Here is a 17,984-nt window from a genome sequence, read left to right as displayed (position 1 = left end):
TATATATGTAATAAAGATGGATTTAAAATTGGTAGTGTGTGGAATATTTACAAACAGAGTTTGGTTAAATGACTAATCTAACTTTGGTTAAATGACATTAACTTTGGTTAAATGACTAATCAGGGAGTTAAGGTAGAATTGTATATCATATCCCAAAATAAATGCCAGGTAGATTTAAGGACATGAATTCTAGAGGAAAATATTGTTTTATTTATCATACATTTACTGAGTGAACCTTATGTACCAGAGCACATATTTTGGACACTGATGTGTAAATAATTATATTGCAGATTGGGTTAATTTTTATTATAGAAATTCCTGCTGCCATTTAAATGCTGTTATGGAAAAAATATTTAGTGACTTTAAAAATATATACATTATATTAAGTGAAAGAGCAGGTTGCCCTATAGTACCTATAATTTGATCTTATTGTTATAAAAAATTATAAAAACATAAATTTATACAAGGAAATAAATGCATAGAACAAAGCCTAGAAAGATACTTACCAACATGTTGTAAGTCCTGAAAGTTATTTGCACATTTCTGTTTTATAAGTTTTTCTGCAATTAATATTTTATTGTAATGATACAAGTAACATTTTTGTTCTTGATGAATTAGGATGAATTATGCTTGGAAATTAAGGAAAATATCATGTTCCCATCATACTTTTTATTAATTAACCATCATTTCTGAATAACATCATATATCCAGTGAGTGTTTAAATTTCCAATTATCTCATAGATGTCATAACAGTTTTTAATTTATAGTTTATTTGAATCCGGATTCAATAAGGTCCACACATTAGAGTCATTGTCTCATGTGTTTTTTAATCTACAGGTTTCTCCTTCCATCTTTTTTCTTTTCCCCCTTGTAACTTATTTGTTGAGGAAATCAGATCATTTGTTCAGTGGAACTTTCCACTCTGGATTTTGCTGAATGCCCTCACAACGTATCATTTCGTATGTTCCTCTGTCCTCGGTATTTATTGCCCGTAAGTTGGAAATTAGATCCAGTGGCTTGATCTGATCAGGTCTGATTTTTTTGGCAAGGTAACTCTGTGGGTGATGGTATATCTTTTATTAAAGAAACACATGTTGTCTGATTGTCTTCCTTACTGCAATTGATGATTATTATTTCTTATTGCAATTGATGATTCTTATTCCATTTATGATAAATGCCTTGGTCCATTGATTTCCATATGTTTTGGTGGTTAAAAATATCTTTGTAACAATTTAGGCTAAACTCATTAAACTTGTATTATCTTGATGTCTGTTGGAACCCTGGAATTCACTCAGTCTATCAGTGATATACAGCAATTACACAAGGATCTGGTAACAGACTTCAGGCTCCCAGGAGCCTAAACAAATCTCTATAATATACAACACTGTTAGCTTGAAGGATAGCTTCTTTTAGAAAGCTTTGCTTCATAAATAGTACACTGGAAATATTGTTCCAATTTGCTGGCAGCTGGCATCACATTGTGTGCCATGCACAAATATTCATCACCCACTCATAGATCCCATCTTTGATATTTACAAAAGCACCAGGGGGTCTTTCACTCAATCACAACTTCTGTTGTTATTTGTACAATTATCTGGAAAGGAGCAGCAACCTCGAAACCTGGGGAGCCAGTTCATTATTCTCATGATTGTTGTCTTTGCTGGTACTAAGAAGTTCAGGGGACAGATGGGAGCAAGGGAAGCCAGATGCCTGTACAATTCTACCCTTGGCAAGCCCAGCAGGCCCTAGCTGGAGCCCTCATTTTAGCAGGGAAGGGGCAGAGGCTGAGCTTGGGGAAGAAAAAGTCACCATGACACGCTGGTCATTTTAACTCCATCCCATCTGATTCCCAGGGATGACATCCAGCAGAGTGGTCAAGACAGGCTACTGCCACAGTGGGGTGGGATCATGTGAGAGGATGGCTGTCTCATGTACTGGAAGGACAGGATTGCGGGTTTAGCAATGTAGAGATGAATGCTTTCAGCCTGTCTATCTGAGGAAACAGATAGTTTGAGAAGCAGACAACCCAAATCTGGCCTCCCCAGGCTGCTAAAGAATAAGCTGGTGCTATATGGGGGTTGAGGGAACAAGAGCAGATCTCCACTGGAAAGGTTGGAATAGCAACCAGTTCACAGTAAAGATGGGCTGAGCATAGAACTGACATCAAGGAAAAACGAGATAACTTGCTCAGTTGATAGCTTCCCTCTGCCATCTTCCTTGCATCTGATAACTCACTGTGCCTCTGATAGTTGTTACCAGTGCTAAACTCCAGGAGTGTGGGTTGTGGGGTAAGAAGGTGTTGTTCAACATAAGGCCATGCTGACGACATTGGGTTGGGGGTCTCTCCTGTGTCCAGGTTTATGACGGCAACAACAACTCCGCCCGTTTGCTGGGAGTATTCAGCCGTTCTGAGATGATGGGGGTGACTCTGAACAGCACATCCAGCAGTCTGTGGCTTGATTTCATCACTGATGCTGAAAACACCAGCAAGGGCTTTGAACTGCAGTTTTCCAGTAAGTCTTTCTTGCATCCGTGTGGTCAAGGAAGTCAGGCTTTCCCATTTTATTCATTTACTTGAGCTTCTGCTTGCCCACAAGATACAAAGAATGTGCTCTTAAGACTGTTTTAAAATCCAATGTGTATCCATCAGTGGATGCATGGGTAAACAAAATGTGATATGTTCATACAATGGAATAGCATTTGGCCATAAGAAGGAGTGAAGTGGCAGGGCACAGTGGCTTATGCCTGTAATCCCAGCACTGGGAGACCAAGGCAGGTGGATCACGAGGTCAGGAGTTCGAGACCAGCCTGGCCAAGATGGTGAAACAACCTCTGTACTAAAACTACAAAAATTAGCTGGGCGTGGTGGCGGGCACATGTAATCCCAGCTACTTGGGAGGCTGAGGCAGGAGAATCACTTGAACCCAGAAGGCAGAGGTTGCAGTGAGCTGAGATTGCACCACCGCACTCTAGCCTGGGTGACAGAGCAAGACTCTGTCTTTAAAAACCAAAAAATGAGTGAAGTACTGATAGGTGCATGAATGTGGATGGCCCTTGAAAAGATTGCACTAAGTGAAAGAATCCAGTCTCAAAGGCCACATATTGTTTGAGTCCCTTTGTAGGAACTGTCCAGAACAGGCAAATCCGTAGAGCCAGAAAGTAAAGGGCAGTTGCCTAAGGCTGAGGGAGTTGGGGGAAAATGTCTATGGAACTTCTTTTTGAGGTGATAAAAATGTTGTAGAGCTGATTATGACAATAGTTGTACAACTCTGTGAATCTACTAAAAGACATTGGATTGTACACATTAGATGGGAGAATGTATGGTATGTGAATTGTATCTCAATAAAGAAAGCTATTGGGGAAAATAATCCACAGAGTATAGTCAGGCTTCCCCTCGCCTGGGCTTGAGGCTGCCTGGCAGAGGATCCTTGCCTGTTACATCAGGAGGTTCAGTGGAAGAGGATTAGAGACACGTTTGAATTCCATTTCTATCATGTGAAAATTGTGTAAGTTTGGAACAGTTTATTTAACCTTCCCAAATCAATGCTCTCAGTTGTAAAATGCAGATAATTATACCCACCTGTAAGACTCCTGTGACTAACAAATGAGAGAGAACACATGTATAGCGCCATAGAGTGGGAGCTCTGCATAAATCTGTTTCCTTTTCCAGCCCGTTTTCACAGCATATGTTTAAGCAGGTCATAACTAAGCTTTTAAACATACATTTAAGGTGACTTCTCCATATTACCCCATCTTATCAGAATGTCTCAATGAGCAAAATGAAAAGAACACTCCTGCTAGCAAAAATGCTATGGGGTCAAACAAAAGAAATAGAAAATGCAGACCTTAGGCCTGAAAACTATTAAAAGCAGAAATCATTTACATATAGCAACAGAGAAATGGATGTTCCTTAATACACCCTCAACTGAGCATAGAAATGAGGAAATCCTGACTGGTGAATCCATCAGAACCCAGGGGCTGTGGCTGAGACAACTTCCTTGAGGACATGGGCTTTAAGGGAAGAGAGGAAGCGTGGTTTCTGCCACAATAGGTCTTACTCACTCTACCTCTTCTCTCCTCACCAGGTTTTGAACTCATCAAATGTGAGGACCCAGGAACCCCGCAGTTTGGTTACAAGGTTCATGATGAAGGTCATTTTGCAGGGAGCTCCGTGTCCTTCAGCTGTGACCCTGGATACAGCCTGCGGGGTAGTGAGGAGCTGCTGTGTCTGAGTGGAGAGCGCCGGACCTGGGACCGGCCTCTGCCCACCTGTGTTGGTAGGAGGGCTCTTCCTCTGCAGGGAACCCTTGGGTCTCCCATAATACCAAGGTCTAGCCCTGGTCTCATTCCAGTTAGACCCCATGCTCCAGAGCCTGGGGGCCATCTACTTGGACTGAATCCTCTTGTTAACAGACATCATGGCTCGCCTGCACCCCTTCTCCACTTCCTCACTCTCACACCTCATTACACCCATGCAGCGGTGCAGTCAGGCGGGTAGCTTGCCTTTGTCGTACATTCAGCAAGTGGGACCACAGCCAAGTCATGCCCTCAAAATTGTAACACAGGTGATAGCGACGAGGTGGGAGAGTCCATTAGAAAGGGAGAGATGGGGCTTTTGCCTGAGTTCCAGGGCTTATTGTAACACCAAGACTCAAATAAGTCTCCCACCCGCTCTGGGTCTCAGTTTCCCTGTAGGTAAAATGGGACTCATTCTCCCTTTTCTAGAGGAATGTCAAAAGAAAGAGTAAGATAAAGAGCAACCATTGCTCTCACTGATAAAGAATGTAATAATGAACTTGCATCTTTAAACCTGTGGGTCTTCCCGAATGTCATCAGAGGTTCTCTAGAATCTTTACACATGTGTCACAGGACAAGGGACAGTCATCCGAGGCAGAAGTGCAAAATAGGCAAAAATGGTCATTCTGTTTGGCCTTTTCATCTCTTACCACCCAGCTCCCTGCTAATGTGAATTCCCCCATACTGCTTTGTCCTGCCTCCTACCTTTCCAAAATCAGACCTTTCTCTCTCTCCACCCCCTTTCTCATGTGCCACAACCTCAATGTGTCTGTGCCAGCACTGGCTAATCTTGTAAGAACAAAACCTCCACTGGAAAAACACGTACATGCCTACCAAGCCCCACATGCCAGAATTGGTGCACATGTATGTCTGGGTATTTGTGGAGGCAGAGAAATAAATGAAAAATAAAACCTGTACACTGCCCTTGTAGGGGCCAATACTCTAGCTTGAAGAACAGACACATAAACAGGTAAGTATAATATAAGAGAAGCACTGTAGAAAGAGTTAAGTGCAAGATGTTGGGAGGATATGAGAATGTTTTGCCTGGGAGGTGATATTTCAATTGAGACTTGGAAGAATGGGTTAGAATTCACCAATAGGAGGGAGAGGAGGTGAGATGGACATTCTAGACTGAACACGTGCACAGGTGAAAGTGTGAACCGGCATGGTGGGAAGTGTTAATGGCCACAGATGCTTCTTTTCCCCTAGATGACTACATTTTCATAGGATCTTTAACACTCTTATACAGCGGAGGGTCTAAGTGGACCCTCTGCAAGTGGACAGACCAAAACAGTAGCCTTTATGGAGCCTCTAGGGTCTTCTTCTCCGTTTGCCTTTGACCTGGTCTTCAAGCATATCTTCCCTTTCGCCCTCCATCTCTCTTTTTATATTTCCCCTCATTCATGTGCCAGGCCCTATGCTAGGCACTAGGAATACAGAGAAGAGCAGATCTCAGGCCAGGAAGGGTGATGCTTGCATAAACACACAACAGTATAATGCCACAGACAAGCAAGCCAGAGCACGCAAAATGAAAAGGAGGGATGATGACTCACATTACAAGATAATTATTTGCTTTGCAGAAAGGATTCACTGTAAGATTACTTTGAATATCAAATATGCCAGTTGGACTGGACTTATTGGATTCACTCAAGCAGTATAAGAGCATTTAAGCTTAGAATTACACTAGAACCTTGGAGGTCTTCCCCATTGAGACTGCCTCTAGCCTGCTAGAGGAATGAGGCTGTGTATTTGAGATTATGTGCATATTTTTGTATATGTCATGTTGTGGTCGACTTCATCATGGTCTACCACAAATGACTGCTGTAGCTTAAAACATCCAAATGTTTTATTCTTCAGTGACTGGACTCTGCAGCCCAAACAAAGAAGCCAAGGCTCTAGGGTGGGAAGAAGGGAGAAGACCAGAAAGAGTAGAGTTATATGTTCTCAGTGTTGTTGAATCTGCTACACGCTGGCCCACTCAGCCCCATCCTGCCCACCTGCCAGACCCCAGGTAGGGTATCTAGTTGTCCATGATGATATGCTCCCAGTGCTGCTACCTCCAAACCCTCACTTCCCAGGAAGCAGGAGGTCCTTCTCTGTCTGGAATGTGGAAGAAAGCTCTAACCAAGGACATGGATAATGCCCTCCCACCTTTCTAGCTACTTCCTCTGTTTGTGGACCAGTCAAGCCTCCTTCTCACAATTGTAGTCCATCCTCTCACCAGCACCCTACTCCCTGCCATGGCCCCATTCAGCCTGGCATCTTGCAGTCAGGTTCACACCTCCCACCGCAACAGCACCTTGGAGAGAGGGCTCACAGTGAAGCTTGAGCAGAGGGTCTGGTAGTGGGCCTCTCCTGCAGCCCTTCGTTAGTGGTCCTGTGTGAACCCAAGGGGTCCATGAAATGTTGGATGAGTCCTTTATAGCAACAGGTAGGGATCAGTCTTCCATCTGTGACCCTGATCCCTTCTTCTATTTCTAGTATCTTGCCTAATCAACTATTCCTTTTCCTAAATAGCTCTGCGATGAATATCCTCCTCTTCATTCGTACTCATTCTCCCTTGATTCAGATGCTTATAGTAATTTGCATGGAAAGCAATAATCTGCTTCCATTCATTTGATTGTCCAGCCATCCATTCATTCAATAAACATTAAGCATCTATAATGTGCCAAACAGTATACTAGGTACTTGATGTGCAGATATAAGACAAGCTCCCTGCTGCCAAGGAGCTCATAGTCTTGTGGAGGAAATAGACATGATTTTAATAACATGTTACACATGCTACAATAGAAATCTATTCACATTGTAATGGAGACACAAAGGAGGGCACTGTCAGTTCTACCTGGGGAGGGGAGGTATGCCACAAAAGGTGTCATAGCGAGGATGTTTATTCAGGTCCTCCATCCAAATAGAGCTTGGATGTGGACTTCATCAGGCTGGACCAAAGAGTTCAGAGAGGCCAAAGGGAGCCACTCTGGTGGGCTCAGTGGGCTCTACTGAAAAGCTTAGACTTCATTTGGGGAGTGAATGCAAGCAGTCACTTGTTTGCATTTGATAAAGATCTGTTGATAGCACTGCCTAGAGTGTGGGCAACTGTGCCAGCCTAGAGATGGTGAGGGTCTGAGTCAAGATTCCAGCAATGTGGGGGGAGTAGAGTCAAACATGAATAATATCACACAGGTTTAGCAACTGGGTCTCAGAGGGAGATTAGATGTCGGGGAAAAAGGAGAAGGCCAGGAAGAACCCCCAGCTTCTGACTTCAGTGATTGTTCCAATGGGGAATGTAGACCTCTTCACTTGCCTCCCTACCTCCAGTTTTACCCCTGCTGTACCCCCTCATACTGCCACCACAGTGACTTCTTCTAACATGCAAAGTTCACTGATGTGTCACGCAGTCAATTAACTCACGCATATAAACACTGCAGTTCTTTCCTGGAACAGTAAATATATGACAGCCTGGTATCCAAGGTCCTTCAACCTGTGATGCTTCCTCACCTTTCCAGTCCCATCTCCCCCCTCTCCCTATCTCATACCCTGGCCTCCAGCCTGCCGTGCTCTTCCTCACTTCCAGGAACTTTGCAGTTACTCTTCTCTGTCTCTCTGCAGTGCCCTCCTTCCCATCCTACCCTTGCCATCCACCCAACCTGGTCAACTCTTGCTTCTCCTTCAAGGTTCATTTGAGACCAGCACCCTCCCTGACTCTCGCTGTCCTTTGCTTAGGGAGATTGGTCGCTTCTGCTACCACTTGCTATTAGGACGCATAGCACACAGTGTGGCTGTCTTCTCTACTAGATGGTAAACTCTTCCAGAGGAGGGCAGTATCTTGCTGATCTCTGCTGTCCTGGCAGCTAGCAGAGGTCCTGTTGCTATCAAGAAGCAGGTTGAAGTACTTGCTTGTTCCTCCCTAGGAGGCTTTGAGGAGGTTGGTCACAGAATAGGCAATCAGCCCTCCATTCAGGGACTGTTTTTGTTTACCAGTGTACAATTCAGTTGTTTGTAATTATATTAGTCTGTTCGCACACCACTATAAAGATACTACCTGAGACAAGGTAATTTGTAAAGGGAAGAGGTTTAACTGACTCACAGTTCCTCAGGGCTGGGGAAGCCTCAGGAAACATACAATCATGGTGGAAGGGGAAGCAGGCACCTTTTTTACAAGGCGGCAGGAGAGAGAAAAGTGAGAGAAGGAGGAACTTGTCAAACACTTATAAAACCATCATATCTCGTGAGAGCTCACTCACTATCACGAGAACAGTACAGGGAAACTGCCTCCACGATCCAATCACCTCCCACCAGGTTCCTCCCTCAACACCTGGGGATTACAATTCAAGGCGAAATTTGGGTAGGGACACAAAGCCTAACCATGTGAGTAGTATATGCACAGGGTTGTACAGCCATCACCACAATCTAATTTTGAACATTTTGTCCCCCACAGAAGAAAACCCATGCCTATTAACAGCCACTCCCAGTTGTCCCCTCCCCCAGGCCCTGGCAACCACTAATGTACCGTCTGTCTCCAAGATTTGCCTATTCTAGGTATTTCATATAAGTGGAATCACACAATGTGTCTGACTTCCTTCACTTAACTGATGTTTTCAGAGTTCATCTGTATTGTAGCATGTATCAAGCCTGGATTCCTTGTTGTTGTTGTTGTTGTTGTTGTTGTTGTTGTTGTTGTTGTTTTGAGATGGAGTTTCTCATTTGTTGCCCAGGCTAGAGTGCAATGGTGCGATCTCGGCTCACCACAACCTCTGCCTCCTGGGTTCAAGTGATTCTCCTACCTAAGCCTCCTGAGTAGCTGGGATTACAGGCACGTGCCACCATCCTGGCTAATTTTTTGTGTTTTTAGTAGAGATGGGGTTTCTCCATGTTGGTCAGGCTGGTCTAAAACTCCCAACTGAAGGTAATCCACCTACCTCAGCCTCCCAGAATGCTGGGATTACAAGTGTGAGCCACTGTGTCCGGCTGCCTTGATTCCTTTTTGTGGTTGAATACTATTCCATTGCATGGTTATGCCACTTTTTGTTTATTCATTCATCAGTTGATAGACATTTGGTTTGTTTACACTTTTTGATAACTATGAATAACGTTGTTATGAACATTCATGTTCAAGTTTTTATGTGAACATGTTTTCATTTATCTTGGATATATGCCTAAGAGCAGAATTGCTAGGTCATATGGTGACTATGTTTAACATTTTGAGGAACCACCAACTTGTTTTTGAAAGCAGCTGCACCATTTTACATTTCCATCAGTAACGATGAGAGTTCCAGTTTCTCCACATCCCCACCTACGCTTGTATAGTCTTTCTGACCACAGACATCCCAGTGGATGTGAAGTGATATCTCATTGTGGGTTTGATTTGTATTTCCCTAATGACTAACAATGTTAAACATCTTTTCATGTATGTATTGGCTATTTATATATCCTCTTTGGAGAAATGTTTATTCAAATCCTTTGCCTTTTTAAAATTGGGTTATTCATCTTTTTGTTGTTGATTTGTAGGGGTTCTTTATAGGTTCTGGATATAAGTCTCATCCAGGGACTTTTTAATATGCTGTGCTCAGTCACTTGGAATGAATGAGAGAGATTCAGGAGCAAACAGGCAAAAGGAGCTGCTGAGTGACTGCTGGCAGGTCAGGCCACCTCGTGAAGCTCACTCTTTTGGGATTTCTTTCAGCCGAGTGTGGAGGGACAGTAAAAGGAGAGGTGTCGGGGCAGGTGCTGTCACCTGGGTATCCAGCTCCCTATGAACACAATCTCAACTGCATCTGGACCATCGAAGCAGAGGCCGGCTGCACCATTGGGTAAGTGTCAGGGCTGGCGAGTTGTTCAGGGGAGGCATCATCGGCATCATCACCAGGCCATCCAGCTAGTGCCTGACCCACCTGCCTCACCTGGAGAACCTTGTGATCAATGGTGGTTGCTATGCTGGATGCCTGAAAAAATCTGGAAAGGTCAGTCTCAGCCTCTCAGGGCTTCATGCCAAGTCCATACACCTCACTGGCCCAGATAGCACAGTTACAGCAGAGTAGCCAAGGGCATGGATTGAAGGCATGCAGACCCCCATTTGAATCCAACCCTTCCATGTACTGTTTGCAGGACTTTGGAAAAGTTCCTTATCCTCTCTGCATCTCATTGTCCTCTTCTATAGAGTGTGGATCTCAGGATAAAGCACTTGAATGAGATATTGCATGTAATATGCTCAGTGTAGTACTTGGAACATAGTGAATATTTAATAACAGCTGCTGTGGTTATTTCTGACAGTTAGCAAGCGCTAACTCAGCTTTAGCAGTATGGCCCCTGGCAGATTGCTTCCCTTTTTCAGGCTGTTTCCTCATCTTTAAAATGAGGACAGAAATGCTTGTATTTTTGAGTTGTGGAGGAAGTAAATAGCAAAAGACTAGCAGCGGTATATACTTCTTCAAAAGATAACTTCCTTCAAAATAGGTATGCCATCAAGATGTAACTTCCTTCCAGGAATTCCTTATTGGAATTTCAAGGATTCAGAGGAGAAAGAACCATCACCGTTTACTGAGCACAGAGCCTGCATTATTAACTCCCCACAATAGCCCTATTGATAATGATAATAATAAGCCCTAATAGCAAATAGACATTATTGTACTTCCCATTTTGTAGATGAGAAAACTCAGATTCCAAGAGGATGCATAGCGCTATTAAGTTTGCACAGGAAATCAAAACTCTGAGATCTGAACCCAGGTCTTTGTGAACCTTCACACTATTGTACTGCTGGCAAAACGGGGCCTTGAGCCGTGGCTCAGGTGAGTTAGGAGGAAAAGAGCAGGTTAGGGTAGCAGTATGAGCAGAGGTATGAAAGGAGGATAGAATAAGGGAATTGGAGAGGAAACAGTCTGGCTGCAGTAGGGGAAACACATGGATAAGGAATGGGAGATAGGTAGGGTTAAAGTATGGCCTGGTTATGGAGCATCTTAAATGCCAATAACTAAGAGGGAGCCATGGAAGTTTCTTGAGCAGGGTCGGTCCACCAGGGTTATTTGCAGTGTAGAGAGTTCATGGGGAGGCACCATCAGGAGTCTGTTACAATGATCCAGGAGGTAAGTGCTAAGGATTTGGAACAGTGAGGAGCCAAGAAAAGGAACAAAAGTGTAGCTAGGAGAAGAGTGCTGCATGTAAGAGTTTCCAATTAAGGAGAACTGGCTGAATGAATGGGTGTGTTGCTGCAAGAAATGTAGATATTCACTGATGTACACAGTTCAATTAATGTTAAAGAAATGTATTAAGTGTTTACTATGTACAGATTTTTTAGCTAAACTCTGAGCAAAATAAGGTCAACAGCGTACATAGGGACTTTGCATTATTAGGGGGACAAGTTAAATATACACATTCATCCTGCACAGCACTGCTGGGATAACCTTCTGGAAGCATACCTGATCAGTTCACCCTCTGATTAGAAACTTTCCGTGGCCACCCCACACTTACAGAATAAAAGCTAAACATTTTACTCTGGCCTTTGAGGCTACAGCAACTTCAACCTCCCTTCCCAACCTCATTTTCCACCACTTCTCTTCAGTGACATTCTGACAAGGCAAAATTATTGGTGACCCCTGTACATGGCCTAGGTCAGGGCCTTTGTTTCTACTCCGCCCTTCCTCTGGAATGCCCTCCTCCCTCCAAAGGCTTACATCTAAAATTCTCCATCCCTCAAAGTCAAGTGCAAATGTCAGCTCGCCCAGGAGCTCATCCCTCACCCCCTCTCTTACAGGGCTCCTAGGAGTCCTTTCCGCCTCTTCGGAACTTCCATTGCCTGCTGCCTATATTTTCCTGATGACACTGACCACTTTTCTCCTTTATTTATGCTCATGCGTTACCTCCCCTCCAGGAACTGTGGTCTCTGCCTGATTCATCTTTGCAGGTCTCCCAGCTCTTAGCCCAGTGCCCCTGGCTCAACAAGTGTCAAGTGTTTGATGAATGAAAGAATGAATGAAGCAAGACCCAAGTATAAAGGTAGTTTTATGCCTAGTGGATCTGTGATAGTTCCTCAGTGACTAGTGATTGAACAATGAGTGGATCAAGAACATAATGACTACTTCACTTTAGTATATACATGTGCAAATCAAGAGGTTTTTTCACTTTCTTCACTTGGAGCATCATTCATTGATGCATTCATTCCCTCATATTCACAAATATCTGTTTGTTTACTACCTGGCTGTGCCTGTGCGAGGTGCTGGCATTATATAAATGAATGAGACGTGGCCGTGGTTCACAAAGAGCAGACACACATGTCAGTCCAGAACAAGGTGGTGGCACAAGGAGGAAGGGGAATGGAAAAGCAGGACAGGAGGAGATGGGAGGAGTCATACTGGAAAAGGTGACCCTAGAGCTGAGTCCTGAAGGAGGGAGAGGAGGTTGCCAGGTAGCCAAGGAGGAAGGTGGGTGGGAGGGTAATGAGCTTCTAGGCAGAGAGTGAAGCAGTGCGGTCAGCCTCAAGGAGCTGGAAATGGTTCCCGCAGCTGGATGATCACCGGCAATTTGGTGAGTGGCAGCTTTCATGAGAGAAGAAGCTGGTGGCGGAGGCTGTAGGGAGCACAGAGGGCCTTGGGGCTGTGATGCTGCGTTTGGACAGCTCCTGGCAGTTTTGTGGAGAATGGGCGGAGTGGGACAGGCTGGGCCTGTAAGCACAGTGAGGAGGCTGTCTCCAGAGTGTGGCTGGGGACAGACAAGGAGGCCGGAAGCCGGGCAGTGGCAGTGGAGATGGAGAAGAAGAGAAAATTCAGGGAAAATTCAAGTGATCACACCGACTTTTCTCAACTACTGTTTATGACAATAGTATACCAAGTACATGCGTACCTACTACCTACACCCAAATGGCGTTACTATTTTGCCATATATGCTTATGTGCTTTCTTTGTTCTTCTCTTTCCATCCTTTTGTTTTCCTTTTTGCTGAGCCACTGGAAAGTACACCGTCAACATCATCATACTTCATTTCTAGGTGCTTTGGCACACATCCTCTAAAGAGAAGGATGTGTTCATCCATGGCATAGTAGCCGTAACCCACCTAAAAGGCACAGCACTAATTCTCTGGGAATTAAAGAGAGCAGAGCAGATCTAGGTGTGGCTGACACAAGGAAATTACAAGAAGTTGATAAATGGATTTCTGGGCAGTAGTGAGGACTGTTTTCACTGATGAGAATGGTGGCTATGGGGGTGGAGGGGAGACAGGAGATGCCCTTTCTAGCCCTCAGGAAGACAAGATCAAAACAAATACAGGAAACGTCCTCTCCAGAGTAACACGGCAAGAAATATGAAGTCATGGGATGTAGGGACCAGCTCCATAGGGTCGATGGGTTTTTCTCCCTGTACGCGGAGACAAGAGATTGTAGAAATATAGACACAAGACAAAGAGATAAAAGAAAAGGCAGTTGGGCCCAGGGGACCGCCACCACCAAGACGCGGAGACCGGTAGTGGCCCCGAATGCGGGGCTGCGCTAATATTTATTGGATACAAGACAAAGGGGCAGGGTAAGGAGTGTGAGCCATCTCCAATGATAGGTAAGGTCACATGGGTCACGTGTCCATTGGACAGGGGGCCCTTCCCTGCTTGGCAGCCAAGGCAGAGAGAGGGAGAGAGAGAGAAACCGCTTACGCCATTATTTCTGCATATCAAAGACTTTTAGTACTTTCACTAATTTGCTACTGCTATCTAGAAGGCAGAGCCAGGTGTACAGGATGGAACATGAAGGCAGACTAGGAGCATGACCACTGAAGCACAGCATCACAGGGAGACAGTTAGGCCTCCGGATAACGGGGGGTGGGCCTGACATTAGTCAGGCACTCCACAGGAGGTGGTGGAGCAGAATCTTCTCTAAACTCCCCTGGGGAAAGGGAGACACCCTTTTCCCGTCTGCTAAGTGCTTAGTGGGTGTTTTTCCTTGACACTGATGCTACCGCTAGACCATGGTCTGCTTGGCAACGGGTGTCTTCCCAGACGCTGGCGTTACCGCTAGACCAAGGAGCCCTCTGGTGGCCCTGCCCGGGCATAACAGAAGGCTCGCACTCCTGTCTTCTGGTCACTTCTCACTATGTCCCCTCAGCTCCTATATACATGACCTGGTTTTTCCTGGGTTATGATTGTAAGAGCAAGGATTATTATAATATTGGAATAAAGAGTAATTGCTACAAACTAATGATTAATGATATTCATATATAATCATATCTATGATCTATATCTAGTATAACTATTCTTATTTTATGTATTTTATTATACTGGAACAGCTTGTGCCCTCCGTCTCTTGCCTTGGCACCTGGGTGGCTTGCCGCCCACAATGGGGGGTACGCTGAGGATCCCAAAATGGAAAATAGTCCAAAGAAGGTAAAGATAACATCAGTCCTTAGTCTGGATGGCTTCTTGGAGCCACAGCAACCTCAAAGGAGCTAATGTGAAGTAAGGTCTTCCCAGTTTCATTGAGAACTGCAGAAAGATGGAGATAGGGTGGCAAGACACTGTCCCTTCCTCATTCCGCCACCCCAGCCTGCCATCCCAACTAGTGTGCATAGCATGCACACGTACAGCAGTACTTGTGTGCTTACTCAGTCCTCCCCCTTTCCCTCCCCTTCCCTCCTTCTTTCCCTCTCTCTCTCTCCCTCTCCTACCCTCCCTCTCTGTCTCTTTCTCCTCTCCCTCCCTCTCCCTCAACCCCCAACACACACACACACACACACATACACACACACATACACACACACACACCTGTCTTGAATAACCAGCAGCAAAGTTAGGATAACTCACATTCATAATTAGACAAACACAAAAAGCCCCTTTGTGTTTGAGTCCTTATTTAGTTATTATCTTTTTTATTGGGAATATCTTTATAGAATTTTTCTATATACAAATTAGGTACTCTTTTTTGGGAGGGGGTTGGACAGTCTTGTTCTATCGCCCAGGCTGGAATACAGTGGCACTGTCTCAGCTCACTGCAACCCCCACTTCCCAGGCTCAAGCAATTCTCATGCCTCAGCCTCCCAAGTAGCTGGGATTATAGGCGAGCGCCATCACGCCTGGCTAATTTTTGTAGAGACGGGGTTTCACCATGTTGGCCAGGCTGGTCTCGAACTCTTGGCCTCAAGTGATTCTCCTGCCTCGAGCTCCCAAAGTGCTGGGATTATAGGTGTGAGCCACTGCACCCAGCCAGATAATCATTTTTTAAAAATTCAAAATTTAAACAAAGAAATGTATAAACTTGAAATGAAACGTTTCTACAGTCTTACTCTGTAGTCTTACCCCTCCTCACATCCCACATAAAATAACTATTAATGTCTGTTTGCTCTACTTATTCTTTTGGATATTTTGTGTGCCAATATGTACGTAAAGCAAATGTAATACACGTGTTTCTAAACCAAGTTCATCCACATCCAGTAACTTGTTTTTTGTTTTACTACTTGATCATATGTCACCATCTCATCATGTCAATGTATATAGATCTACCTCATCCTGTTTGATGGGTACAGAGAATTATATTATATGCATCACCATAATTTATTTAACCATTCACCTGTTGAATAAGTGAATCTTTTCAGCTTTTCACTCCAACATTCTTATTCCTGAATCTTCGAACAGTTGTCCATTTATTTCCTTAGGATATATTTTTAGGAGGCAAATTTTGATACGTAACCTCAAAATTTCCTCTAGATATTATAGCAATTTATGAGTCCACCAGAAGTCTATGAGAAGGCCTGCTACCCCACACAGTATCACTAGACATTGTCAATACTTTTAGTCTTCACCACTTAGATGGACGATAGGATATTTAATTGTCTTTGCTGCTTCTGGTTCTTTGTGTGTTTTTTGTTTGGACAATTTGTCTTTTTCATATAGAGTGTTCAACTGGGCTCATTTCTAGTCAATAACTCATTTAGGTTTCTCTTAAATCCAAGAATATTTAAGAATTTTTTTCAGTTACTAAGTGGTTTATAGATTTTGTATGGTTTTCGTTATTTTTATTTTGACTGCGTTGTGCCTTTTTTTACTTTTTGAATGTATTTGTTTTATGTATGTTCCATGGGCATTGAAGAATATGAAAGGAGTACAAGGGACTATATTTCTTTTACATAAAATGTATTATGCTTTCTTTCAAACAAAATACATTATGCTTCTGTATTGCTTTTTTTATTGTTAACTCTTCCTGTTGTTAGCTGATCTGTTGTAATTGGCTTTTTCTTCTAGTGATTTCAAAGTTCTATATCCCGTTTTTATTCTGCCAGTGATCTTGTGTTTTCATTACTTCGGTTCTCAACAGTAATTATCCTGTTCTTTAGCCTCTTTTTATTTTGGAAATCTTGCTTCTGTTTTATTTCGAGGAAACTACTTTTCTGTTTCTAGACTACTCTTGACAGCCTACTTTTGTTTTTATCAATATGTTATCATCTTGTATCTCTGAGAATACTATTTGTGTTTTGTTTTACAATGTTGTCTGTTTTTCCCTGCGTCAGCTGCATTTTGCCCTTGAGCCATTTGGTTTGATTATTCAGCTGGATTCTTTATGTCCCATGAGTTTTATTGTTTATTGACTATCAAGTCATAACTAAGAGCTGGACTCTGGTACCAGCCTACCTGCCACTCTTATTTGCTATGTTGCTCAGGGAGCTCTTTAAGCCCTCTGTTCCTCAGTTCTCTTATCTTTAAGATGATAATTAAAGAGGGTACTCTCCTTAAGGTTGCCATGAGGATTGAGTGAGCATATATAAAGCACCTAGAACATGACTGGCATGTAATTCCCAAATGATGAGAACTCCCACTTGAAGCTAGGTGGATTGTCAATTTTACCCAAACAGAGTATTCCTAAGCACAGCAGGCTGTAAGTCACCCCTAAAGGATCTCAGGTGGTGGGTGCTATACTGTGGGTGGGAGCAGGTATGCCAGATGGGAAGGGACATGGGCTAGGCAGCAGGCTAGCCCATGAGGTTATTTCCAGGGGCACAGACAGGAGAAGCCTTTCAGGCGCATCTCCCTACCCTGCTTAAGCCCTGATCAAGCACTGGAGGTGACCAGAGGGATTTGTAGCCAGGTTTGCTCCAGCAAGCTGGGCAAGGATGGTCCCTTCCCAGGAGTGCCCAAGAGGCGAAGTGGTTGGCTGCAGGAATCTATGGTCAGGCTTACCCTTGGGTGTGGTCCAAGCTGGAAAATGGGTCCTGCTTGGATGTGTGTGACAAGAGTGGAATAGAAGAATGGGGCGGATGGGCCAATGCACTCCATCCAGGCCTGGCAGCTGACAGCAGGAGGGCAGACCCATGAGCTGCTCTCTCCCTGTCACCCTTGCCTGTGTCATCCGTACATAGAACACAGAAGTTTCATCCTGTAGGAGTGGAACCTCTTCTCACCTTCTAGTGTTGAGCTGGAGGGTTTTGTTTTGGTTTGGTTTGGTTTGGTTTGGTTTGGTTTGGTTTGGTTTTTAATAATCAGTGGGCCAGCTCAGATAAAACTTGGATAAGAAAGGGAGGGAAAGCCTTTTGCTCTTGGTCCTGCGCCTCTATCTGACATTTATCAAATACCTATAGCACACCAGGTTCTGAATCAGTTATTACTGTCCCCATTTTATAGATGAGATCATCAAGGCCCAGAAAGGATAAATGACCTTCCTTGAGATCTCACAATCACCCCGGATTGTGGATTTTGAACATGTTCTGTCTAACGTCAGTCTTTGCTCTTTCC

The 17,984-nt window shown here is 44.0% G+C and overlaps 1 protein-coding gene across 1 annotated transcript in view; it reads left to right on the top strand.

The window, feature by feature from the left end:
- CSMD2 (CUB and Sushi multiple domains 2) overlaps positions 1–17,984 on the top strand; it is a gene marked incomplete at its 3' end in the record, with an annotated part of 670,449 nt that overhangs the window by 492,487 nt on the left and 159,978 nt on the right. Inside the window, 3 exon segments of the mRNA XM_017884421.1 lie at positions 2,357–2,513; positions 4,086–4,277; positions 9,977–10,103. Coding sequence (XP_017739910.1) covers positions 2,357–2,513; positions 4,086–4,277; positions 9,977–10,103 — 476 coding nt within the window.

Source organism: Rhinopithecus bieti, unplaced genomic scaffold (assembly GCF_001698545.2).
Source record: "Rhinopithecus bieti isolate Rb0 unplaced genomic scaffold, ASM169854v2 scaffold_13029, whole genome shotgun sequence".
NCBI lineage: Eukaryota > Metazoa > Chordata > Mammalia > Primates > Cercopithecidae > Rhinopithecus > Rhinopithecus bieti.
This window is presented reverse-complemented; position numbering and strand designations above follow the sequence as displayed.